Genomic DNA, 26,844 nt, shown 5'->3' on the forward strand with positions numbered 1-26,844 from the left:
CCACGCGCACGCGCACACGCCGCGCCTCTCGGCGCCTGCGCAACCCCCCGCTCCACCCCTCCCCGCGCGCCTTTCCGCCCGGAACCTCCACACGGAGCCCCCCGGGGGCGGGAGCCTCGCCCGCCTCTGACGCCACTTCCGCGCGGGCCCGCCGCCGCGGCCAATGGGCGGCTGTCAGCCCGGCCCCGCCCCCTGCTCCCCCCTCCCCTTCCTCCGCCGCGCAGCGCCCGGACGCCGGAGCGGGGAGCGGGCGGCACGGACATGGCGGCGGCCGCTTCGGGCCCCGCAGCGACGCCGGCAGCGGGCGGGCGAGGCACCGGCGGCAGCGAGGAGCCGCAGCGGGGGGCCCCGCAGCCGCCCCGGCCGCGCTCCGAGCAGTGACCGGCTGCAGGTGACCGTCGCCCCCCGGTTGGTGCCGCCGCCGCCGACCCCCGCCTAGGCTAGAGCCCGCCGAGAGCCGCGCCCCGCGAGCCCGCCGCCATGTATTTCCTCAGCGGCTGGCCCAAACGGCTGCTGTGCCCGCTGGAGAGCCCCGAGCGGCCCCTCCACATCCGCACCGACCCGCAGAGAGCCTTCTTCGCCGTGCTGGCCCCGTCCCAGCTCAGCGTCTGGTACTGCAGGGTGAGTGCGTCCCCGGCCGGCCGCCCCGGCCCCCCTCTTCCATCCTCGTCGGTAAAAGGGTCGCGAAATCTGGGGCTGGAGCCCGCAGAACTCCCCAGTGCCCCTGGGGTGGGCCTCCCCTGTGGACCCGTGCCGTTAACCCGAGGTGTTTACCAGTAGCACTGTGGCGTTGCGAGGACACGTAAGGTAAATGTGCTCGGAGCTGGCATCAGTTCCTCCCAAAAATGAGACTTCTGCCCAACTTTTTTTTTATTTAAAGCTTCGACTTTAAGTGGCAGGCAAGCTTAACGCAGAGGGTGCTCATAGCAATGCAGGTTTTGCAAGTGTGCTTCATGTATTTTGTGTTCGTATGTTTTGCGTTTTACTTAAGAGATCATACAAACAAAACATATGAAGCACCTACTTTTGCAAAGCAGAACTACCTGTAACACTGCGCAATTATATAACCCATAAGAAGTTAAATAACTTTCCCTTTTACCATTACAAGTCAGATACGTTGTGACTGTGAACATAAAAATTGACATGGCTTTTGAATGGAAGTTGCTGCTCTAGCAACATCCAGTTTTGAAACCGTGTACAGTTGACATCGAATGTGTTGCTTTAAATGAGCTTTGAATTAGTTTGGTGACATAAAAGTGCTGCCTGTCAATTTGGTTTGACGCAATCTTATGAAACAGCCAGGGTATTGAGTTTAAATTTTGATGCTGGATCTTTTTAAATACTGTCTTGATTAGATTCCCTCTCTGTCTAAAAATATCTCCGACTCCAGATAATTTTCCGAGTTCATGTCGGATTATAGAGAAAAGTAAAAATCTAATTTTAGAAAGCTGGTATAGAAAGGTATCAAACAACAGTCACAGCCTTAAAGTCCTGTTTTGATTTATGCTGAGGTTTCATCACTTTGCCTTCTGCTGTGCTCTGCATGGCTGATAATTGGTTCCTGGGTGGGTTGCTGCTGTGGCTGTCTTTTTTAACTTCGACAAGTATCCAGCCAGGGCGTGTCAGCCCAGTAACTATGCTGTGTGAACAGCATCGCATGGCCTGTGGTCCTTTAGCTTCATGGCGCCTACTGTAGGTAAATTACACAGTCTTCTAGCTGTTAAAGCTGTAGTTGTAGCTGTCAACAAAGCATAATTGATGGCCTTTTCTGGGAAAATGCATAAATAAGGACAGGCTAGTAGAATGCTTCTGTAGAGGTGTACTATTGTCCAGAAGGCAGTTTACTTTATGGTCTGTTCCTGAGGACTGCCTTCATTACGTTACAGGTTTGGACTTGTTTTGAAATGTTAAACAAGGTATAATTGGCAAGAGGCAGAACGCTGGAAGAATTCACTTGTTGCAAAAAAAGACTGAGCAAACTTACAGGTCATTAAAAGTTTCTCAACACGTTTTGGTTCCAGTGTGTCATGGGTGTTTTTAAGGAACATGCTGACTTTGCCAGACTTGGTCAGTAACTGAGTTTAGACTACAAAGTGTGGTAGTCTCTTTATGAGAATCTTTTGCATTATTGTTAAACATAGTGTGTTGGTTTTCTTTTTTTTTTTTTTTTAAACAGGTGAATATTAAAGTCATATGTTGAACTTCTATGAAACAAACAAAAATTTTCACATTATAGAAAATGTTACCGTTTGTCAGAAGTATCTTTAGAACAAGGCTAAGTTCTGGTCAGGTTGAACTAATTCAGTTTTGCGAAGTGGAAAAGCCTTTAGGCTAATGTCCTCGTTAAGACTTATTACTGTCTCAAATATATATGAAAGGTTTCCTGTAAGAATAAGGATGTGAGGCTGGTGAAACTATCTTGAGGTTTTCAAGAACAAGGGGCCCTTTGAAATACGTTCAGGCTTGTGAACTTATATTCAGTGTTGTGTGTTTTTCAAGTGAAGTGGTAATGTTTAAAGCTCCTTTTCATCTACTGTGTGTTAAGACTGAATATTAGGGAAGGTTTATGCCGAAGTGTGGACTGTTTTCTGGTTTGGAAGCCATATAGGTGATAAGATTAGAAGCTGATTTACATGATGTATGTAAAAATAGATGGAATTCTCCTGGTGACTTTGAGCCAAAAAGTTCTAGATGATTTAACGTGTTTTGAAGGGGGAGACTGGATTGTGGATACAAAGACCACTAATGAGTGGTGAACTTACTTGACTGCATGCTGATACTGATAAAAGATGTTTGGGCATGCGCCGTCAATGTGTGTGTATTTCCTTACAAACTATATATGTTTAGTAGTATACTTATTTGTTTGTTATAAAACAGACACAAAACAGAAATTAAAAAAGAATGAGATAAAGATGAAATAAACAATACTTTTAATTTTTATTTATCAGTGGCATAAACTTTTTTTTTCTTGCTCCCCAGTGGATTGTCTGGCACATGCCCCAGTTTGGAGGCAGCTGATCTAAGTGGTTTTATTCAGTATTTCATAAGAAATGTATGGCTTAGGTACCTCAGAAGATTAATTGACATTGAAAGCCACTGAAACTGTTTTCATTGACAGAATTTGAAAGCTTGTTGAGGGGTTTTCATTCTGCTAATGTTAAGTACTGGGGCGTTTGAAATGTGAAACTTCAGTTCATGAAAGAAACTTTCTGAAATGCTAAGAAGAGGCAGTTAATTGGCTTGGGTACTGAAGGTGAGGGTTTCATGAGGCAGCTGTGCAGTCTGAAGGGTCGTCATCTTTCCTGCTTAGACCTGTATTTTTGGAGCTAGTATTGGCTTTTATGAGGCTGTTCAGTTTGCTGAACAAATAGAAACCTGCTTTTTTCTGCTCATGGAGGGATCAAAGGAGCATTGTAGTTGGCTCACTGAAAGCATTACTCCTTTGACAGCAGTGGCCTTTAATTTTAGATCAGTTTGGTTATCTCATGAAGTAAGAACTTGAGGCAGTTCAGTGAATCCTAGATATTCACCCACAGGGCTCTAGATACTGAGGGAAGCTGTGTGCAGCTGAAGGAGATGTGACAGAGGTGTGGAGATGAATTCCCCCTGTAAATGTTGAACAGCAAAGTAAGTGGAACAGAAATAGAGTCTGGCACACTTGTACGTACAAATATAGTCCAGTGTTTCCCTTCTTTAATCTTAACAGACTCGTGACAGTAATAAGTACTGGCCCTGAATATTTAATGAAAACTATTGGAGGTGGTTGGACTGCCTGTCATAACCAGTTTTTAATAACTCAATTTTAATAACTCAATTATTCATTGTGAGGAAAATTTCTTAACTACCTAGGTGTTTACCAACTTAGTATTTATATCTACCCTTGTGTTTAAATATTCCTGTTTTTTGTGATAATCTGACATAGAATGAGATCACTCGAACTATAAGCTTATGGGAAAATGTACATATCAGAATCTTAGATGACAGAATAATCTCTATTTGTTTTGAATGCTGAATTAGTTTATGTTCAGGCAACTCTTCTAACACACTCTTCTTGTGCTTTTCAGTCTCTAACTGGTTCAGTGTTAGAGTAGAGCTTGTTACATGCTTGAAACAAATTGAAAACGGGGATCTGTGCTTCCCTTAGAGAAATGCTCTCTCCAACCTGGAATTTTGGCACAGTATAAAAGAAGTTATTTGTAATACCAGTGCTTATAGTTTATGTAAATAGACACTTAAAAGAAACAACTGCACTTTTTTTTTAATCTTATTTATTACAGGTGGCTATTAAAAGAAAAAACTAACTAGGCTTCCAGGGTTATGCTTTCAGGATCATGCATTCATCTTAGAACTCTAAGCAAAATAACTGTTGAATTACTGTATGTGGCCTTTTCCTAGGTAGGATGAGATACAATCTGTAGCATTTTATCTGAAATTTGATTGGAAAATGGACAACAAACGTCTTCATAGTGACGCATGTGGTTGCTTATTGTGAACAGTATGGCACAGATGGGATCAGTGCAAACTACCACGTCTTGCTTCTTCTGTTGTGTTTTTTTTTTTCCATGGTAATTTAACTTCTGAAATGCTGACTTCTTACAGATACCCATCTGGTACTGGTCTGAGAAGGCCATTTCTATCTGTACTTTACTAAGAGCACGGGGTGTGCTGTTGCTCCTATTATGAAGTTGCATTTATGATTAGGTAGTTAACAAAAAAGAGAGAGAAAATACCTATTAGACGGATGAGTTTGTCACATGAAATATAAAGTTCTCATGTTAATATTCAGTACATCTTTACAGTTTTTTGGTTTATCCTATCTTAATATCAAATAGATGACCCTTCAAAGACATTGTAGAATTACGTGAATGAAGAGAAGAATGTCTTCAGCTGTGGGTTTTGACTTTGCAAGCAGTTGTTCATGAAGTTGTTTGCCAGTACGAGATCAGAGATGAGGTTAGAGCTTTTGTGAATCTGATCTTCATCGCGGAGTTCTATTTAACTTAAACTTTAAGCACTTGATAGTTCATGGGTCTGCGGAACAGCAAAAAACTACAGAATATGACCTTTCCTATTGTCAGCATTTCTGAGCAGTAGATTAACTGAAAACTTTTGTTTGTGAGAGGCAGTGACTATCATCTGCTAGATGGTTCTGATGCACTTCGTTTTTTGCTCTTTCACAGCAGCTTATGTGAAGCATGTTATTGGAAGTTGTGCGTGTTATGCTTCTTGGATAGATACTCTGCTGATTCTAAACTTATTGCTGTTTTTTAAAACTTAATTAAAGCTTTAAGCAATATTTTTCTAATTAACCACATTTTTAGAATTTTTTTTTACCACTACCTTGTATTTGTGTTAATTACAAAATAGCTATTCATACTCTGTGTTCTTTTCTTCTTCTTGTGGTCCGTACGAATGAATTTTCCTTTGTTACGCGGGTATACTTTTTCTTTCTCCATTTAACCTTTTATAACTTTATAAACCTATGAAGCTTCAACCTTAAAAGTGGAGCACAAGCCATTTAATGACAAAATACAATGTGCAATTTCACCAGCCCTTGGGTCTGTTTTCTTGCAGCCAGTCACTTAGACTGTAAGCTCATCAAAGCAGTGTACATTTGATTTTTGTCTTGTGCTTACAGCCACAACACAGCATTGAAAGATTTGTCTTGTAAGACAAAACAGATCATCTGTGTTTTTTGAAAGAAATTGCCTCCTGATTCTGAGTGAGATTAAATGTTTAGATGTTTAGAATGTTTAGAATACATTCTCATCCTTTAACAATTCAGTAAGGGTTTTGACATTTATCTATGGCCGTGCAGGATTCTTATTGGTTCTGTTAAGAAGAAAAAATGTACATAATACTATGTCGTTAGCTGCTGATACCGCTGCATGCTCTCAGCACACGTAAGAATTTCTTCCTAGACATGGCAGTTGTGAGAAGACTGATTGTCTTCCAGATATTTGGTGTTTGGCAACTGTAATTTAAATGCAAAAAATTATTCCGTAAGTAAATCGGTAGAAGTGAATTGATGGAGGAGAACTGATGAGTAGAATCCTATAAAAGAAAGAAAAGGAGGTATTAAGGATTGTATAACTTACTTGTGTTCAAAAAAAAAAAATTCAAGTTCCTCTGGATTTATATTTAGAATAAAAAGGGCAGAAAAAAATGTGGTTTGGAGTCGAACATGTTGGAGGTGTATAGGCTAGGCAAAACATCCATAACTTTGCAAAGTTCTTAAGTATTATTTGGACAGAAATGACAGGATTCTGTAAAACTTTATCAGTATTTTTAAGAATTCATGTAACCTTTTTGCCATGCATAAGCATTTGAGCATAAGTTTATAAACTGCTTGAGACATTGCTATCCTTGCGTAGGATACAGTGTTGCTATTCATATTTAATACAACTATAATAACTACTTCTTTGTTTTGTGTAAAAATTAAGAGTTTGCTGGTGTCTGACAGGTACATCTACAAGCTTGAGAGAGAGTGTTACTTCATGGTTTTATTAATTTTTGGGATGACTATAAATGGCAATGTTCCTGTCTTGCTCTTTCTCTCTTTTCTTCTGGGTTCAAGTGAATTAGTGTTAAGAGAGCGACTGAAAATTAAGGAACTCTAACAGGCTTCAGTATCTGAATCCAAAGATGCTGTTAGGTGTTTAATTCTCAGACTTAGTGCAGTAGTTTTACACTGTATTTGCTGACCTACTTAACTTGTTAAATGTACTACATGCACAATTTGCCATTAGCCTGCAGCAGTCAAACCACAGAATCTAAATTAAGGAAAACCTTTGTTTTCATTATAATATATTCTGTCAAACAATGACTGTACCTCTCTCCAGTTGCCTAATGTATTATTATATTTTAATGCTTTTAAACACCTCGATTAAAGACAGTCGCTCGTTCCTGTGAGGGTTGCTGTTCAACTCTGTGCTACTTGTGCTATTTAAAGAGAGCCAGTTCAGAGCAGCATTCATATCTTAGTTTGGGATTTAAATGTCTGCTCAATGTGCATTCATATCACATATTGTGGAATGCTTGTGTTTGAAGAAGTAAACCAGGAATATCCCACGTCTAGCATGCAGAGAGATTTTGATGTAGGGTTTGTATATCTTGATAGATCTCTTTGCAAAAGCCACTTCATATGATCCAATCTTATGAGATTATTTATTGCTTAAAGAAAGGAGATGGAAAGTATGGTATATTCTGGCAGGTAGAGTTAAATAAACCCATCAATTTTAAAATACTTTCACTTTGTGTTTGTTGTAGTATTGTTTTGTTTTGGCCTGATGTTGACGAAGAGTTCATATTTCTGAGTTGGAAGTCCAAAGGAATTCTTATTGAATAATCTTTCAGCAACTTACAATGAAACAAAAAGGGGGTTTTTAAAGTAGTTTGTTGAATTAGATGTCTTTGCCTGTTAAGCTGGTTTGCTACATTACTGTTTTATAAATGATGTAGCTCCTGTATTTCAGAATTGGTCATCATATTTGCTTTCATCTGCCTGCTATGAATGCTGTCATAATCTGACATAAGTAATTTAAAAAAGGCATTTTTAAGCTGGGAAGTATTTATTGAGAAACATAAAGACTTCAGAGTAGGGGACCTGTGGAAAGGGTGGAGGATGGAAGCAAGATGGATGAGTGGTGGATAAGAAAGGAAGGAAATACAGTACATTGAACTATGGGAACAAGAAGTTGTATTCTATTGCCCTCTTTTTAATCCTGGAGCACGCTGGAGAATTTGTTTACTCTTTGGTGATGTTATTAGTATATTCTTTTTAAGGTTATCCTTTTCCCTCCTCCTCCCCCTCCTTCATTTTTGTTGTCCTTTGAGCATCCACCCACGCTGTTCTATTCATAAGTGAGTGTCGGCTTCTGTTTTGGCTGACCTTATATTCCTTCCTGGGAGGCGAAGTGTACTATATCAAAATGCTAGATATTCTCTGCAGCAGATTGTGAAATGCCAGATATGCTTCTCATCTATTTTGGAAAGCTTTTGCTAGCTTTAGGTTGCAGTTTTGAGTGAAAGAATTGCTTAATATTTGCACAGCATGTCTTCAGTTTTTCCTTCCTTAAAAACCAAAGGTGTTTACTTTCATTAAGTAGACAATTCTTTTGAACAACTGTCTTTTTTTTTGCTAGGTCACTTCCCGTGTTTCTTGAAACATCAGTTTCTTCAAAAGTTGGGACTCGGCCATTAAAACTTCAGTGAAAGGAAATTTTAAGCATTGCAAAGGAGGAGAATCAATGGCTTGATTTATTTGAGACTGTTTCATTACAGCTGTGCTTAACTAGATTTGTTTTAGTTTTCAATAGGTGGTGCAGAAATGTGAAGAGGACAAAACTCCATGTGTTTTTTTGGTTTGGTTTGTTATGAAGCTGCTATAGGGAGTTGGTTTTCACAACAGAAACAAATGTTAAAATTTAGGAAAAACTCTGTGTAATGAAATCTAAATAACTACTGCTTCTGTATGGACTATGACTTAACTATCTAAAACTAACCAGAGAAGGGTATTGTACTAACTAGACCCTTCTGTTTTTTGTTGTTGTTTTGTTTTTTTAAATGTGTGTTGAATGGGTTGTTTCACTTGAGGCAAATACTTAAAGTTAGGCCGATAGGCTCCTGTTTATAAAACAGAATTCTGTGCTCTGACACCTGTTAGGTCACTTCTTTTTTCAGTAAGAAATGACTTCAGATGTAAAATGGCTGCTTCTATTTCTCCTGCATGAGCAGAGCAGGAGGGCAGGTTGCCCTGTAGCTGTGCTGTAAACCTGTGAAGTGAAAGTCTGTGTGTCAGGTGTTTTCTTCACAGAGGAAGATTTATTTATTTATTTTTTCCAGTTTCTGTATGTGGAAATAAATTGCATTAGTGAAATAATTACAGTTTAACCATTAGCTAGGTAGACTTTTGGACCTATTGAATTTGAAACAGAGCTGCTTGCTAATAAGAAAGAAGGCTACTGAATCTGCAGAAAGATCCAAAATGCTTCTGTGTACTCCTAATGATAACTCCTTTACTATTCATCTGCAAAACACAAAATGAAATCAATCTAGATGTCTATTTTGTATAAATTTTACAGCTGCTATGTAAGTAGAATGTTCTTCCAGATTCTGAGGTATAATAGCAGCTTTCTCATAAATAAATGTCACAAGAACATTACAGTATAAATACTGTCATTATGTTTTGTGAAAGTAAGAATATAGGAAGAAAATCATTGTGCATTAATGAGGTTCTGAAATATTTTTTGCCTGCTGCTAAAATGCTTGAAGCACACGAGTACTTAAAGGTTGGTCTCAATCACTATTACCACGATTGTGCTGTCACAAGGCAGTTTATCTAAGGCATTTGACCTGGGTTTAAGTCAAGCAGTGAAAGGCTATGTACTTAGAAGAACAAGCAAGAAGATTCTGCTAAGAGTAATCTATTTAATGTTAGTTTACTTGATTTGCAAGTAGCGGCAAAAGAAGCCATCTGAATTGAAAAAGCCGGTGTAAATAGTTCTTAGTTAAGATTTAATTTGCTTGTTATATTTTCCAGTGTAAATACTGAACTGTATTTTTGGTAATTCGGTTCTGTGTAGATTTGAAATTTAAGTGATGGTACTGTTTACAGAAAACAAGGTTATACTATAAATTTACCAAGGCCTATGTGCCATTAATTAAACTCCTAATTTATATGCGTGGTGAAAGTATTTGATTACTTAATTTCATACTAATTTGTTTGTAGCTCTGCTTATTCTGAAGGGAAACTGAAGCAATTGGTTCCAAATGTGATGGTATTAGATACTCCCCTAATTCTGGGGTATGGTGCAGACAGACATGATTTTGGGGTAGAATTAATCTTTTTAGATTTGTTGTGCCAGCTTTTGCCATTTGAGCTAGTAGACGAAGAACAGTAGTAAATTGCCATCACCTCTGGACCTCATGGCAGGTGATGAGTGTTGCCAGATGGATCTGTGACTGCTTTCGGCAAAAAGAGTGTTTGCTACTCAGCCTTTTGTTTCCCTTCCAGCAGCTGGAGAAGTGTGCTCCTGTTGGTACAGAGCTTGCTGCTAAAGCTCTGAAGAAAAATCAGCATTCATATGGTTAGGGAAAGTTCATCTCCTGCAACACTGGGGAGGAGTTTCTTTTACGAAAAGCATGGCCTGTTTAATTTAGCTGAAAGCTGAGGATGTGCAATTGTGATCTGACGTGTAAGCACGTATCTTTCTGCTTCCCTCTTTCCCAGTGGTGGAGGGTAGCAGACGGGAATACCTATCTAAGCTGAAAGTTGTTATCGGTTCAAGAGCAAGAAAGCGCAAACATTCTTCCTCCATAAATATATTTAAGATCTGTTTCTAAGCATAGGAGCAAGAAAAGATAGCTTTCCATTAGGTTTTTATGTCAGAGCTCCAAATTGTTTTCAAGAAAGTGAATGAAGACTTGGTGCCTTTGGTAGCATTTTCTGGGCCTCGTGACTCCAGAGCTCTTCTCCATTCCCAAGAAGAAAGGTGCCAACAGTTGTGTCTCATATGCAAAATCTCTGCAGTGAACTTGAGATGTGTTTTTTCTGCATGATTTCTGGCAACCTTTTCTTGAAGAGATATAAAACAAATTCTTTGGTTATCATTCTATTTAATACAATGGTCCATCCATTTAGTAGAAACAATACAGATAGATTGTACCAAGTCCTCTATGTAGAATGTTTCGTCTTAGCTAATTTGACAGTCCTTTTCATTATTAGAACCTACTAGAGACACTATTGTTCATCTCAAGTATCAGTTATCCTTTGTGTACCTTGAATCTACTTTTGTACTCTGTAATGACTGGGCAAATGAACTATTTTATTCAAGTACCCTTTATTTGGAAGAGTGAGATTAGGAATGACAGTGTGGCAAGAATTCACCATAGACTCTCTTTGAAACCACTACTGTATTATGCATTGTCAAATACTCAAATCTTTTAACTTCCCTTTTCAAGAGAAATATACTGATAAGGAAGCATAACTGTTTATAGTTTCCATTCCTTCTAGACAGAAGATGTAATTATTATTGTGTTGATTTCTTTTTTTTCCTTTCAGCCCAGTGTATTAATTGTGAGTTACAAGGAACTGTCAAAAGCAGCTTCTCAGTTTGGACCGTACAAACAGGCAGAATGGCGGCCTGACAGCACCATGATAGCTGTTTCAGTAAGTAGGGTTTTTGTCTTTTTATTGGCGTCAAGCTATTGTAAAGAGAGTTTTGTATTACCAGTTTCCTTGCAGAGATCTGCAGACGGTATGTGCATTTAACTGATACTTATTGTGTGCAAATATGTAATAGTCCAAAATGGGTTTTTGGATGATAGAAGCTTTCTTAAGTAATTTTAGTGCATTTTTTCCCCTGAAAAATGAACTGCGGTTCTTTGTATTAAAATGACGTGTGATGTATTCGCTAGGGCTGATACAGCATCACTTTATTTTAGTAACCTGATCACAAATAACAAGGGAATCTACAGGCATGTGAATAAAAGAAATAACTAAGGAATTAGGTGACATAAGCATGTGTAGCTTGATAAATAGGATTTACAGATATTTCGGAAAGATGGGTCTTAAGTGGATGAAAATGTGCATGGAAAGATGAAATCTTGTCTTGCATATGAAAATAATATGTTTAGTCATGTTTCATTGCTAGTGCTGTGCTCACAGAAGTTCAGTGGGCTATTTGAGCTCCAGTATTCAGAAGTAATTTTGAGGTGCGAGGTAGACACAGCAAAGGTAGGAGCAGAAATTTTAGAAGTCAGAACACAATATCTTGCAACTTTTGGCCAGGTCTTCTATTGGGACCAGATCTTAAGTTTAGATGTGTTAATTTTAATAGCTTTTTAAATCAAGGCTATTGTTGTGAGAACGTGTGGAAGACTGAAATCATTAAAATGATCCATCAGAAGATGGGCATGTGGAATTGCAAATCAGACAGTAGCTACTGTAATTGTTTGGTACAGTAACTTAATCTCCTGATATAAACCACTCTTTGTACTTAAAATGATGCCTGTAGTGTCTTGGAGTTTTTAAATCAGTCAGGCATTGTTATAGTGGAAAATATCAGATGGTTTACGGAATAGCTCTTGCCTCTACCATTACCTTCATGACTCTAAATCAACTAAACTTCTGGTGATACCATTTTTGTGCATATAATGCTGGGGTAGACTTTTATCAGTAGTTGATTTAGAATGTTTAAATTGCCTAAAAGGATCCAATGAAACCAATGCAGGAAAGTGTTTCTGTTAGTGTAAGATTTTATCCTCAGATCTTATATGCTAATAGTTACCACTAAAGAGAAAAAGGGAGAATTCTGTAGCATTTACCATGAATAAACAAATAATTCTTTGATTTTTAAAACACAGAATATAATCACAAGTAAACTACCCATTTCAATTACATCTTTATGCCAGAATTCAGAAGAGATTTAGATTTTGAAATTTAATTAGCTTGTATATTATTTTTTCTGTGATATTGGGATCAATTTGCTGAAGAGACATTATTGTTCAGCTAACATTCAGACTAGCTTTATTTTTTGCCCGTTCAGTTACTGCACTTTTAAGTTTTTCTGCCGCTAAAAGCATTGTGTTCTTTTCTGCAAATGACATCAGGTTGTAAATGCCTGTATCTTAAAGTCTGTAAACTTAAGTTTCACGAAATAGAACTCAAAATGGTCAGTTTAAAAAATAACTGTCATGACTTTTCTAATATTCATGTTTCTTATGTTAATATTGCATTTCCCGAGTGTGTGTATATATATATACAAATAGTGTAGGCAAACATGTTTGTTATGCTAGTTTTAACACCAGTTTTGGATATCAAGTTTTTTTAATAAGCTGTTGAAACACGTGTGAGGTTTAATTTAAAAGAGAGAAGACCACTCTTGAAAATGCAGATATTTTTGTTATAGAGAGACAGTGGATGAAAGGCAGTACTGGGAGGCCTAATAAAGAAGGTGTTTCTGCTAATGCATGGTAATCTTGTCCCCAAGTAAAACTATGAACTTCTTTCCAACAGAAAAAGTATTGTGTCCATTCTTTGTGACTTTTCCTTAAGGAGAACACTAATAGGAACAAATGAAGGAGCCGATAGCAAGGCTAGCTAATAAATAATTTTGTACTTCTAGGCTTGTTGAAGTTATTAGTGCAGTCCTATGCCATAGCTAAAAATCTTAATTTGAAAGCTTTTTAAGTGATATAATGCTGAGCAGGGGAATTAGGAGTCAGGAGCAGTGATCCACAGTGCTATTTCTTTCTTTCTGCCAAAGTGTTCTGAGGGTCTCGGGAAAAAAAATTACTTCATAGTGTTTGTTGTGAGGTGATTATTATTTGTACTAAAGGCAAACTTTGATCTAACACGTAAGGCATTATAAAATACCTCAGGTAGCTTTAATGGTATGCAGTTAAACAAGCTTAAGCAGTTCCCACACTGTCATCGTCCTCTAGAAATTCTAGCTTCTATTACTAATAGTATCTTTCAGTGCTGAACTCTTGGCACATTTTTAAACTGACTCTTGCTTTGAACTATCACATATTCACTATCATTATTCATATATTGTTGATTTTCATAGAAAGTGACTAGGATCAAACTCTGAACTCCCCCCCAGTATTTTGCAGTTCCTTCTCTCATATTGGTTATTTGTAATTTTTCTAGTGTTACTCTGTCTAGATTAGTATATACACCCACAGTAGCTAATTCTACTACCTTAATACACCTGTGAAGTGAAACAAAATGCTTCAATGTAGAGATAAAATGCCTGGTATTTTGTCTTTCCCCTGGTGTGGGCAGTTCTCTCATACAAGCTACTCTTCAGGGTCCATTCCCATAGCTAAAGCAGAGCTCTATTAAATACTGTAGCACATGAGAAACCCTGTAGTGAACTCTCTTGCAAGGCACTGAATGTTTATACTTTGATCATATTCATTCAGATAGGTTTTTATATTGCTTTAGAAATGTTTGTGCTGCAGTGAAACTCACTGAAGTAACCAGCACTGTCACACGTTCCCTAATCAATTTGCAACAAGTGCATGGTTGAATGCTTCTGCATTTCAGCCAACTATTCATGGAATTTGAGGTTCTATCTAGAAATGAAGCTGTAACAATAGCAAGTTGTGCTTTGAATGGGATTCAGCTAAGGCCTTTGTACCTTAATATCAGTATAAAGATTACTTCATAGTATTGTTTTACTTTTCCTTCCAGTATAGGGTAACTTACAGGTTAAATAATTAATGATGTAATGGAAAGAACTTGTAAAGATGTTAGAAATGAGCATGTTTCTTTACTGCATAATGCTTGAACATGATATTACTGCATGTGGAAAATCTTCCATTTAATTTCAACCTGTCTCGATGACCATTATCATTTGGATTTTAGTTTTGCATAAAAAAAAAATTTGCTTTGAATGAAAACAGTTGTGTTTTAAGTATATTCTTGACTTTGATGAAGCTGAAAGACAAATTTCTTTTGCAGTAAAGCAAAATATTTGGGTGGGTAAAAAGTGGATTCTGTGAACTGATAAAGTAAGCTAACGAGTATTGCTGTTTCCTTTATTCACGGAAAAGGAAACCAACCTTGCAAAGCAACTTGAAACTATGCATTTCAGTGCTTCTTGTCTTTTAGTAATAGTGCCTAGGTACATGCCTAGCTCATTGAAATGTTTGTATGGAAATACTGGTTAACTGAAATGTGTTTGCCAGAAGGATGAATTTGTGCTTTAAACAAATCTTATATATTAATTTCGAACAACTAACCTTACTGGTCATCTGCTTGTCTTGTGCTTATACAAACACTTGATCAGCTTCTACTGATGACTGGAACATCTGATAACTAAATGATTTATATTTGTTCTCTGAATAGCATTGTAGTTTAAAGTCAGTCTTCCAGAATAACAGAATATGTCTTGGTATTATTATAGTATTATTAGTATTAATAATAGTATTAATTAGTATTATTATAGATTGTAGTAGAACTTTTTTTCAGGCACTGGAAGATTTTAAAAAGGCATTATGATAACTAAAGATACTGTTTGACAGGAGAATTTTTCAAAACTTACCTGGATGACTAACAATGAAAGGCTGTGCCTACCTTCTTCGCAGTCTTCTGCAGAGAGGGACCTGGGAGTCCTGTTGGGCAGCAGCGTAACCATGAGCTGGCAATGTGCCCTTGTGGCCAAGAAGGCCAACAGTACCCGGGGCTACATTTGAAAGAATGTTGCCAGCAGGTTGAGGGAGGTGATCCTGCTCCTCTACTCAGTCCTGGTGGGGTCTCACCTGGGGTGCTGTGTCTGGTTCTGGGCTCCACAGGACCAGAGAGACATGTAGCTGCTGGAGCGAATCCAGAGAATGGCTACAAAGATGATTAGAGGACTGGAGCACCTGTTGTATGAGGACAGGCTGAGAGAGCTGGGCCTGTTTAGCCTGGAAAATAGAAGACTGAGGAGAGACCTACCTCATTGTTGTGTCCAAATTTATGAGGGAAGTGTATCAAGAAGACAGAGCCAGTCTCTTTTCAGTTGTGCCCAGCGACAGGATGAGGCAACAGGCACAAACTGAAGCACAGGAGGTTCTGGCTGAATATGAGAGGGCTTCTTCACTGTGGGGGTGACAGAGCACTGGAACAGTTTGCCCAGAGGGGTTGTGGAGTCTCCTTCGCTGGAGACATTCAAAACCTGCCTGGACAGTGTGCTCTATCACTGTCTTTCTGGAGACATTCAAAACCTGCCGTCCTGTACAGTGTGCTCTAGGTGATCCTGCTCAGCAAGGGGGTTTGACTAGATGATCTTCAGAGGTCCCTTCCAATCTCAGCCATTCTGTGATTCTGTAATGTCCATGTGCGTTCAAGTAGACGGAAGTTTTGCTTTGAAGGCCTGATACATACTACTAGATGCTTACTGCATTAACTCTCTCCTTTGCAAAAGCATAGTTCATTCTCTCCTATTCAAAGCACAAGTTGCCATTTCTACAGGCTCATTTCTCCTTTTGAGGATTAGGTGCCCCAGTTTATCTGATGTAGCTGTCTAGTCTTATGTATTTAGATGTATATGAATCAGGGGAAAATCTCTGTTGGACACATACATCCACAATGTTTTTTCATATTTTTTTCTGCTCTGAGTGATCCATTCAGTGATTTTAAGGGGTAGTATGGATTTTAACTAGAATGAATTTCGAAGTACCATTTTTTCAATATGTCTGAAAGTTGATACAAGTGTATGTTTGTGCTTAATATATGTGAGACATACATAGAAATGAAAAGAATCTGTATAGACTTTACTCATGCTTGTAGACCAGATGTATATTTTATCAGTATTTCTTTTTCAGACTGCAAATGGATACATCTTATTTTTTGAAATCCCATCAGCAAGAGACAAGTATCTTTATGAGCCAATGTATCCAAAGTAAGTATTTTAAACTTTCTTTTGCATCCCCCACAATGTGGAAAAACACAACCAGACAAGTCCTAGGCAGATAATATGATTAAAAACATATTCTTCCAGTGTGTGTTTTAAACATTGGTAAGTATATGGAGCATCATTCTCATGAGTTGTAGTCAATTCAGAAGGAAGCTGATTTAATTGATTTGCTGTTCTCTGGTAGGATTCCTTAGGTCGATTTCATGAGCTCTCAAAATTCTAAATAGCATGGTTGAAATCACCTAATTTTGTAATTGATTTAAGGCAGTCTGTTGAATTCCTGATTTGTCACAAGCCTTAATAATTTAGAATAGTTCAGTTAAATAAATCATGTTTCTTAGAAATTACTTGGGTACAGGTTTTTAAAAGTTCCTGTCCTCCCTCCAACTTTGTAATAATTTAGAGATTTTTGAAACAAAGAGGGAAGGAATTCTCAGAGAAAGAATATGAACTGTTCGTAGTAAGAATATACAAATATTTTAGCTGTAATGTGTTATATTGTTATTATCTTATTTTCCTTATTTTGAACTACATAATACATTTCTTGTGTTAAAATGTAAAGTGAAATCACATTGGATATGTTTGTGGTTGACTTCTTTGAGTTCTAATACGATTTGGCAAAACTGGAAAATATTTAGGAGAAATTAAAACCTTAAGGGGTGTATTTGTGTGTCTTTATATATTCACATAGACAGAATCTGTAGTCATTGATAGGATCAAATTTGCCCAGAGGAATAGTAAAATGCTCTTTTATGGTTTATGTATGTTTTCATATTTATATAACAAGTTTAAACAAAGCTGATGGGTAGGTGTCTGCAAGTAGAGATTTGTGAAGAGTGTTGGGTAACTTATGATGTCATATAAGAGGAAAATGTTTAAAAATAACTGTTAAATCATTAATGTTTAAAATTTTAATTTTCGTGAAGATCTGGGTTTTTTAATCTCAATTAATTTACAAGTATTTATAGGAAGAAATGACTTAGCAGCTAGTAGATGATTTCAAACTGAATCAGTTCTTGCTTCAGTAAGTGGAAAATTGTGTGTGTGGCAATACTGTAATGCATCTTTTTGCCTCGGAAACAGCCCTCAAAGCTCTGGAATTACATGGAATTTACTGTTTTCCATATTTGTCTGTTTTCCAAAAACTTAAGACCAATATAGATAAGTTATATTACATTACTTGCCTTTTCTGAGACAAATGTTGACACTGTAGGTCAAATTTTCATGCTGACTTTTCACATCTGACTTACTGTCATCAGAAAAAAAGAAGGAAAAAAGAGAGACATTTAACTTGATAAAAACCTGTTGAAATGAATAAAGGAATAGTAGTATATCTACAGCTGCACATAAAGCAGAAGACTAAACAGTAATTGATGGTATTCTCTTCTGTTGGGAATGTAATTTTTAACTGTTAAAATCTAAAACTGAATGGAAGTCTGTATAAAATACACAGTAAGCAAGAAAGAAATTTTAGAAAATTTTAGACATGAAGGCGGGTTTCGAAATATCTATTAAGCAGTTAATGACTAACCAGTTTAACTTTCATATAAAAACGTTGTGTTTTTTGTTGTAAACCTAAAAGTGTATGTTTTATGAAAAAGTATCTGTTAGCTGAGCTGTGTGTTGAATGGCAATATATTTAAGATGTGTTTATCTAGCCAAAAGGATATAAGGCTTTTTCCATGGATGAAAAGAACAAGGTGAATGTCCCTAGAGTGTTTATGATGGGTTGCTCACAACCTCCTAAGACTAATTCATGGACTTAACTTTAAGAAGATGAATGATCTCACTGAATTTACTGGGATTACTAGTCTGTCTATATTTAGTTCTCAATTTTGAAAACCTACTTAACGTTACTACTGTTCTGGTTATATTCATCAAAAGAAAGACACAAACCCAATAGCGTTTGTGTGTAAATTATCTGCTGTGATTAACTTCAAATTTCTATAAACTCTTATGAGGGGTTGAATTTTCTGTGCAGCTGCATTGCTTTGTCTGTAGACAGTTTCAGTAGTTCTTCATAGTTTCTTTTTTGTAGATCAAATATTTAACAAATGAAGAAAAAAAAAAGAACAGACTAACAAATCCAAAATCTCTGGACTGAAACTAACTTTCTTTTGGGATATGTTTGTTTTCCAAAGAGTAGATTATTTCACTGAAATACTGGATTTTGTTTCTACTGGACCAAACAGTATTAAAAAAATGCATTCTGTTAACTTTGAAATGATGAAAAATCATTGTAAGGGCTCATACATGACTTGCATGGTGTATGAAAGGGGTCATCTTACTGTTTTCTCCCACTGTGGCAGGGTGTTCTTGGCTCCTTCCTTTTATGTTGGCAGTAGTCATTATGCAGCTGAGCCTTAAGGCAAGCTAGGTTGTTGACCCCATGGGGAAACTAAACCCGCCTCTCTCCTTTCTTTACCTTCCCTAGATTCTAGTAGCTTAGCTTACAGGCTCTCATATAATACAATAGAGGGCTGGTATTAGAAACTGGTGACCTTGAAGTAGCAATGAGTGCAAGGAAGCAGTCATTACAGCTTTGTTTTTTAGCAGGATTTAGCAGTGATACTTGAGTGAAGATTCTCTTTAGTTCATGATGAACGAATTGCTTGTTTTGTTTTAGCTGTCATGCGGATATTAATTCTGGCTTGTCCAGCTCTGTCTTACATAGTTACCTGTATAAGTTATCTGTGAGTGGAAGGGTGGTGATTTTTGCAAAGTATAAGGAAGATTTAAGGCTGTCCTTATATGATGGGTATGATAGGACTGTGTCTTATCAGATGCTAGAAACAAGTCATTAGAAACAGTGAAATGGATGAAAAACAGGTTCAATTGTAGGTCCGCACACTTTGCATATATTAGGTAAAGTGTTTTTTTCCTTTTCCTCTACCTCTTTCTCTTTGGCTACCTACGCAACATACTGGAAAGTTAAGTGATGTTATAGAATATTATCAGTTCTGTTTTGTTTCTAGCTAATGGGCACACTTGTGTCAGTGCTCCTAAGAGATGGACTTGCTGTAGTTTGTAAAATTCTGAAAATCTGCTTAGTGTTGATGATCTGTCCACATCTACTAACATTTTGTAAACAGAATGACGCCAGATTTTCAGTATTCTTTCTTTAAGTAATAATGGCCAGTTCTGACTGAGTCATAGAGGATAAACATCATGGCTAAAAAAAATAAAAGCAAAACTCTTAACACACCTTCAGCTTGAAAAGAACTCTTATGTGTTGCAGCTAAACATAATGAGATTGTGGTGTACTGGAAATATATACCAGCAACATCCTCAGCTCTTCACCAGAATCCTGAAGCAAGACGTTCTTGCTTAAGCAGTATTCTGAAGTTGAGCTTGTGTTTACTTTTGATCCCATACAGATGAAAAAAATAAGAAATGTTGTGTTCAAATTATTCTGTCAGCTTAGCTCTCATATAAAAAAACACACATATCTTACTGAAAGTAAATAAAGAATGTAAAAAAAAAAAACAGGTGCTAATATATACGATAAACTTTCTCAACTTCAGGTTTTTGCATTCCTCTGTTTTGGGACACTGATAGGTGCGGTAAGGTTACAGCTTTATAAAGCATTAGTATTTTTGAAAGAATTGCTTAAGAATTTACTTGATAGTTGAAATGTCCAAATAATGGTTTAGCCTTCACTTGAAGAAATGGACCAAAAGAGTCACTGAAAATAAAAATCACCTCTTTCATCCCTGTGGGAGAGAGATACAGTCCTTACAATTTGAATTTTTTTATATGTAAAATTGTTATGATATATGGCTGTTGATCAAGATAATCTAGAAGAGTTTGCCTGTAATTGAAATGTTAACAGAACTAATCCAGCATACAGTTATTGTGTAAACCATAATTATGCATGCAAAATTTTTTTGCTGGTACAGCTTGAACAAATGCCTAAAAAAAAAAAAGCTGCATGGGAAGTAGTGGGAAGTGACAGAAACACTTCTGCTGCTTATACCTCAATACACATTGCAGTATATCTGATTATGACACTTTTTTTTTAGGGCCAAGTCTCTCTTCCAGTTTAATCAACACAGGCTTAGTAGAAGAGCTAAGGTGTGAATTGGGACTAAAATCTAGTTGTGTATGAATGCAAGAATCTCTGCCTTCACATGTCTTTTAGTCATGTAAAAATAACCAGATTTTTGGAAAGTAAGACTGGGGGAAAAAAAAAACTCCTTCCTTGCTGCTACTGTTTGTTTAAAACCAGACAGGGACTGGAATCTAGGAAAATTGATTTCCTGTTGAAAAATGCCCATTTAGCATGACTTCCTCCTTTTCTTATCAACCTACTGTAATGGTCTTTATATTCTGAAATTTGGCATTTTAATGAAAGTGTTGGAATTCAAGATTAGAGAAGCTGGAGCCTACAAAACATTCTAAATTCGTTCTATCAATACCTGAGGGCATAAATCTTATGAAATTGAGAATTCATTAAATACTTTAAGAATGAGCAATTCCTTTTAAATTTTAGGTGTTTTATACCTTTTGAAGTTTAACTGGTTTCAAATGTACTTGATATTGTATTGTATCTAGTTGTAGATAATGTAAGGGTTAAGGAACTGACTGGTTCAACGTTATGCACATTTTATATAAAAGCTAAAATTAGTTTAATGTCTTAGAAGTAATATGTCAGAAATGCAGCGTTCTGCGTGAATTCTGAGTATTTTTTCCAGATTAAAAGGGAAGCTTTTTACACTTCAGCTGGAGTCACTTGATAGTGGTGGTAATTGTATTTTTTTTGTTAGTTTTGTTTTTGTTATTATTGGTTTTGTTTGTATGTCAAATTCTAAGATTTTTAGGAGTGTTAGGAGTTGAAATTGTTCTCTTGAAGGGAATATTTCTGACTCTGCTTATATTTGGCTAGGACTTGCTTGTTCTTGGAGAGAATGCTTAGTGAAAACTTAGACTAACAAATCAAGCAGGACACTAAAAACAGATAAAAAACAATAATTGTTTTTTAAATTGAGCCAAAATAGTCTGCAGCTATTCCAGCTCTTAAAATCTTTGCTCCAGTTCGTAGCAGACTTGGAAGAGAATCAAGTATTGGCTATTAGCCCACGTCCTGGGATGCTTCCTGCTTCAATTAGTTCACTCTTAATTTTACCACCATATTACTAAAATTACAACAAAATAAAACATGAAGAATATGGATGTATAAAATAATAGAATGGTAAAATATAACCTGGACATTAATGTCCACATGTGATACACTTAAGAAAAGTGGCAGTGCACACAAGGATGTTTGTAACATTTTAAGTTGTGGCAAGGTATGGTAATATTTCTTTGAGGAGTTCCCAAAGGAATTTGTACAGATACTGCATAAATTGCTTCATAGGGAAGAGATATGCAACAGCATCACAACAGAGGCTTCCCTGTATTGATCTGTTAATTACTTCTGTTTAGAATTTTGGCAAAGAGATTGATGTAAGATTTGTCAGTGAAGAGTGTGCAGTCGCTTAATGCTGAGGATATTCTTGTCTTAAAACAAACAAACAAAACAAAGAGAGAAAAAAAACCACAAACTTTATGTGGCTAATAAGCTTAAAAATGGATGCTGTATTCTAACCACCATGGGTACTTGAACAAGTTAGAGTTCATATGCCAGTTTACATTCTTGTGTTGTTGCTTATGTGTCTGGTTAGAGTATTCATGTCCTACTTTTTTTTGGCATTTTTCAAACCTTTCTTCTTTCCTATAATAAGTCTGTTTATAGGTGCCATAAATTACCTCATCAGTTGAGGACTTTTTTTCCTGATTCAGTGGACTTAAGATTAGAGTGTACAAATGTTCTGAACTTTCAACTCTGCATGGGTAACTGATGAGGTGTACAGTTAATTGACTTACTAAATAATTTTTCTTGGGAGTTAAGTTTGTGCTAAAACTTAACTGTGTGGTTTTTCTCTATTAAAACAACAAAGATGATTTTGGCTTTGGTTGGATAATGTGTATTTAAAACTAGATTAGTTGCAGAATTTTTATTAAACATTATGGCACTTACTAGCCCAGGATGTGGTTCAGGAGGATTAAAATGTCATCAAGAAATCTTTGAAACTGGATAATTTGTTAAACCATTTCACTTTTGAAAATGAATAGTTGATTAATATGCTAGCTGGTTATTATTCTCAAACCACAGAAACATATTATTACTCATTTTGGTAGAAAAGGCTGTATAGAGAATTACCTTTCTAAACCCTTCCTCATTCTTTATAGTTGTTTCCATATGCTCTCTCTAAAGTTTTGTCCAGCTTCTGGTAATCTGTGTGCATATAGCTGTGGATTAAGCTGGACATATTTCATCTTCTGCTGGTGGCTGGCTGCAATATCTGGTGGAGATACATAGGTTTAGAGGTCAGAAGGCTAAAGTTGTAAGGAAGTCAGAGCTCATAGTGCAATTTTTTTTAAAGTTGTTTCAGAACTGTTCATGTTTTTATCTTTTAATATGTTTTAATATGCTTTCAGCTGTTAACATCTTTTCCAATAAAGACTGTCAATTATTTCCCAAGCATCTCTTAAATTGAATAGTAGGAACTGATGATCTTTTTTTAAAAAAAAAAAATATTTTTTTTGTTTCGGGGTGCAATGGGACAGTCTTAGCACTCAGAGTTGAGCATAGACTTATTCAAAGGTTTAGTTATGGCCAATGATGTGGTCAGATGTGGCCAATATCTTTAAATTGAATGAATGAAGTATCAAAACATGAGGTTTTGACAACCCTTCAGCTGCATATGGGAATTAAGAATGAACTCCGAACCTAAGGGACAGACAAAAGATTTTTCACTTAAAATTTCTTCCCTGTCGTTTCAAGTACAATCTTGTTACCTTTATGACAGTGTTTTTACATAGGTACTGAAATAAGAATAGAAGTGAAATAATTACATTTGTTTCAATATGCAGCTAGTTGGTCACCCTGATGTGTCCATTCCTCTCAATTCTTGTGTAAAAGAGTTACTTAAAATTTGGATACAACGGTAGCAGATGCTGATGTGGCAATGCAGACCAAACATTCCTTCCTGCCTTCGTCAGCAGAGCACGTTCTTCATTTAAAGGTCAAAGTAGCTTAACTAGTAAGGCTGACTCATGCAGATGTGAACTGTATGAACACAGCGTACTTTGGATTGTATACACCCTGAACCCATAGTAAGGGTTTAGGTTGAATTGATGAATTTGACGTAACCATAGGTAATGAACTAAAATACTGACATTCTGAGTTTCAGTCGTGACAATAGGGGCACAGTCGCAAAAGATATTCTCTGCAGCTTGTAACAAATTGGCTGAAACTAGCGCATGAAATTGAAAACATTCAAATAGTCTTACGAACTATTTTTATCAAAGATGTTTAAAGAAAAAAAACCCTGCCCCCATGGAAGTTTCTCTTTCAGCAAAAAATGTCTTGAACTGTGGTGTTCCCATTCTGGTTTTACAATTTGTGTTCTGCAGAAACAGAGTTTATACTTCATTACGTACCTCAGTGAGTTACAAGATTCATGTTACGTGGTGTGTTACATATACATAACAGTAAGAGTGAAATGTTACACAACGGTTTTCTCTCACCTTTTTTGGTTTCATTACAAAATTCAGTTGTAACAATGACTCTTGATAAGCTGCAGTCCTTTTGTGTTGCTTGGGACTATACTGTCTGGACGTGTATGTCTGCATAGATTGAAAGGCATGCATTCAAGTACCTGGGGGTTTCTGGGTGTGTTCTGTCCCCTTCTCCAACCTTCAGGATGATACCTTTGCAGATAGTGACAGATGTGGAGAAATTAATTCTGTATACTATATTTTTAATCTGAGAAAGCTCTTGATTCTAGAAGATGCCAAGCCAGATCAGATGGGTTCGGTCTCAGAAATGTACAAGAATCACAGAATCATAGAATGGTTGGGTTTGGAAAGGACCTTAAAGCCCACCCAGTTCTAACCCACTGCCATGGGAAGGGACACCTCTCACCAGACCAGGTCACCCAAAGCCCCATCCAGCCTGACCTTGAACACTTCCAGGGATGGGGCACCCACAGCTTCTCTGGGTAACCTGCTCCAGTGCCTCACCACCCTGATAGTGAAGAATTTTCTCTTAATATCCAATTTAAATCTCCCCTCTTTTAGTTTAAAGCCATTCCCCCTTGTCCTATCACTACACTCCCTGACAAAGACTCCCTCCTCAGCTTTCCTGTAGGCCCCGTTTAGGTCCTGGAAGGCCACTGTAAGGTCTCCCCAGAGCCTTCTCTTCTCCAGATTGAACAACCCCAACTTCCTCACCCTGTCTTCGTAGGAGGTGTGCTCTAGCCCTTTGGTAATCCTCATGACCCTCCTCTGGACTCAGTGTAGAAGAAATGTAGGGCCATTAGAAAAAGATCCACAGTGCTGGTATTAACTACTCAACTTTTGTATGTTTCAGGCCTTCTATCAATCCATGATAGCTAGCTTCCATGAAGGCTTTTTTTTTTTTAAGTCAATTGTATTTTGCAATGAATTTTCTTTTGAAATGCAAACCAAACATTTTAATAATTTAATGTTTAAGGCAAGTGTACCATCTGTGGGCATTAGATTAGTTCATTGTCTTATTTTGCTTACTTACTCCTTTTAGGCATATAGGATGATTAAGCTTTTTCCACTACGATTACTTTCTATATATCAAGTGTTCCTTGTGGCAGGTTGTAGGTGAATATAAAGTAAAAAGTCAGTGAGAAATGGAAAACTAACACTTACCTTTTTTGACTGCCATCTTGTTTCAATTTTAATATTTTCTGTGTTTTTAGAGGAAGCCCACATCTCAAGGGAACACCACATTATAAAGAAGAGCAATGTGCTCCTTCTTTAAATCTAGAAATGAAGAAAGTGCTGGATCTGCAAGCTTCTATCACAAGGTATGCTCAATAATCACGTGTTTAGAATATTTCTCCCTGCGGAAGTTTCTTATTAAAAACGGGAAGGGGATTGAAAAAACCTTCTCATAAGCCTAAGAAGTTGGGAAAGTATATTGCTGTTTAGGAATTATTTCTTTGTGTTTGCCTGTGCTGGTACTGTTTGTATGTAGAAGCATGAAGAAGAGGCTATGTTTATGTTCAGTATTACATTATATTACTATAAATGTTACTGTACTTGGGCTCAAAGTATGGATTAGAGATTTCATGGAAATATAGGTACATCAGAGCAAAACTGTAGGCAGAATTTTAACGTTTCTCCAGCTGTTTGCAGATGATCCCCATTTTTTTCTGAAAAAGTTTCATTTTTTTGTGGTGATTGCCTTCCCTATTCCCTATCAAAAGCATGAAAATGATCTTCAGTGGTTTGTGTACTAGCTGAACAATTATTCTGACAATACAGGCCTGCTCATGATTTCTGATTTCTAGAGAAAAACAAAGACACTGTATTTTACATACTTGATACCTTATTGTATAAAGGGTTTACACACTTAGGTTATAACTTATTTGGTGTAACTTCTCAAGTTATTCATTATAGAAAAGGCAGCTGTGTAGTGTTTGTTACGCTAATTGATAAATCTGTGACATGGATTTGAGATAGAGATTTTTAGAGAATGACAAATACATTTGTTAGTTTGCAGTCCATGTTAGAGGATCTACTTGTTGCTACTGCTGATGGATTTCTCCATCTTGTTCACTGGGATGGTATGACCAATGGAAGGAAGGCCATCAACCTGTGTACAGTTCCATTTTCTGTGGATCTGCAGTCTTCTCGAGGTAGGTTTGTTTTGTTCTCCTTTTTTTGGTTTATTTGTTTTGTGGCCATTTGTGGTTTCTTTGGTGGTTTGTGGCTTTTTGTTTGTTTTTGTGATCTTAAGCTATTGGAGAAATACTGTGTAATATAAAATTCAATCTGTTCTCAAACAGAGATGAGAAAAAATTGCCTTTTGTAAATGTGGACAAAGTAGCCAGTTTAAATTAGCTTTTGCTGTGAAGTAGCATGTAAACAACTGAAAAGTCTGTTGGCTTTCAATATCACGATGTTAATGTATTTTTAAATTACTGGTATTTTCTCAGCAGGTTCATTTTTGGGCTTTGAAGATGTTTACATCAGAGATATGGAATACTGTGCCACACTTGATGGTTTTGCTGTTGTTTTTAATGATGGCAGAGTTGGTTTCATTACACCAATGTCAAGTAGATTCACTGCTGAGGTATATTTCCTTTAGTATTTCTAGCACACATTCTTCAACAGATATTTTTCCCCTGGTCTCTGCATTCCAGTTAGCTTTCCATTTTAACTTATGTTCAGCTACAAAGAAATAAAAAAAGATAACAAAAGTTTGAGAGAACATAGAAACAGCACTGTATTTCATACCATAGTTTGAACTAGATTTTTTTAGGGCTAGTACATGTCTATGGGAGAACATAATTAGTAGTAGATTTAATTTCTAATTGTTCATTGTCTCAGAATGTCATCATAGTTCTGAGGT

At 37.0% G+C, this 26,844-nt stretch overlaps 1 protein-coding gene across 3 annotated transcripts in view; it reads left to right on the forward strand.

Moving 5' to 3' along the window:
- Window positions 1–229: 229 nt before the first annotated feature.
- The window catches only part of RIC1 (RIC1 homolog, RAB6A GEF complex partner 1), a 48,860-nt gene continuing 22,245 nt past the window's right edge, over window positions 230–26,844 (forward strand). For 2 of the 3 annotated variants that reach the window (XM_035567664.2, XM_035567666.2), the window contains exons 1-6: window positions 230–621; window positions 11,063–11,170; window positions 16,318–16,394; window positions 25,187–25,294; window positions 25,986–26,128; window positions 26,429–26,565. In XM_035567664.2, the coding sequence (XP_035423557.1) occupies window positions 481–621; window positions 11,063–11,170; window positions 16,318–16,394; window positions 25,187–25,294; window positions 25,986–26,128; window positions 26,429–26,565 (714 nt within the window). In that variant the 5' untranslated portion in view covers window positions 230–480. The remainder of the gene's footprint in view (window positions 622–11,062; window positions 11,171–16,317; window positions 16,395–25,186; window positions 25,295–25,985; window positions 26,129–26,428; window positions 26,566–26,844) is intronic. The other variant, XM_035567665.2, reaches the window with a different exon arrangement.

This window comes from Cygnus atratus, chromosome Z, assembly GCF_013377495.2.
Source record: "Cygnus atratus isolate AKBS03 ecotype Queensland, Australia chromosome Z, CAtr_DNAZoo_HiC_assembly, whole genome shotgun sequence".
Lineage (NCBI taxonomy): Eukaryota > Metazoa > Chordata > Aves > Anseriformes > Anatidae > Cygnus > Cygnus atratus.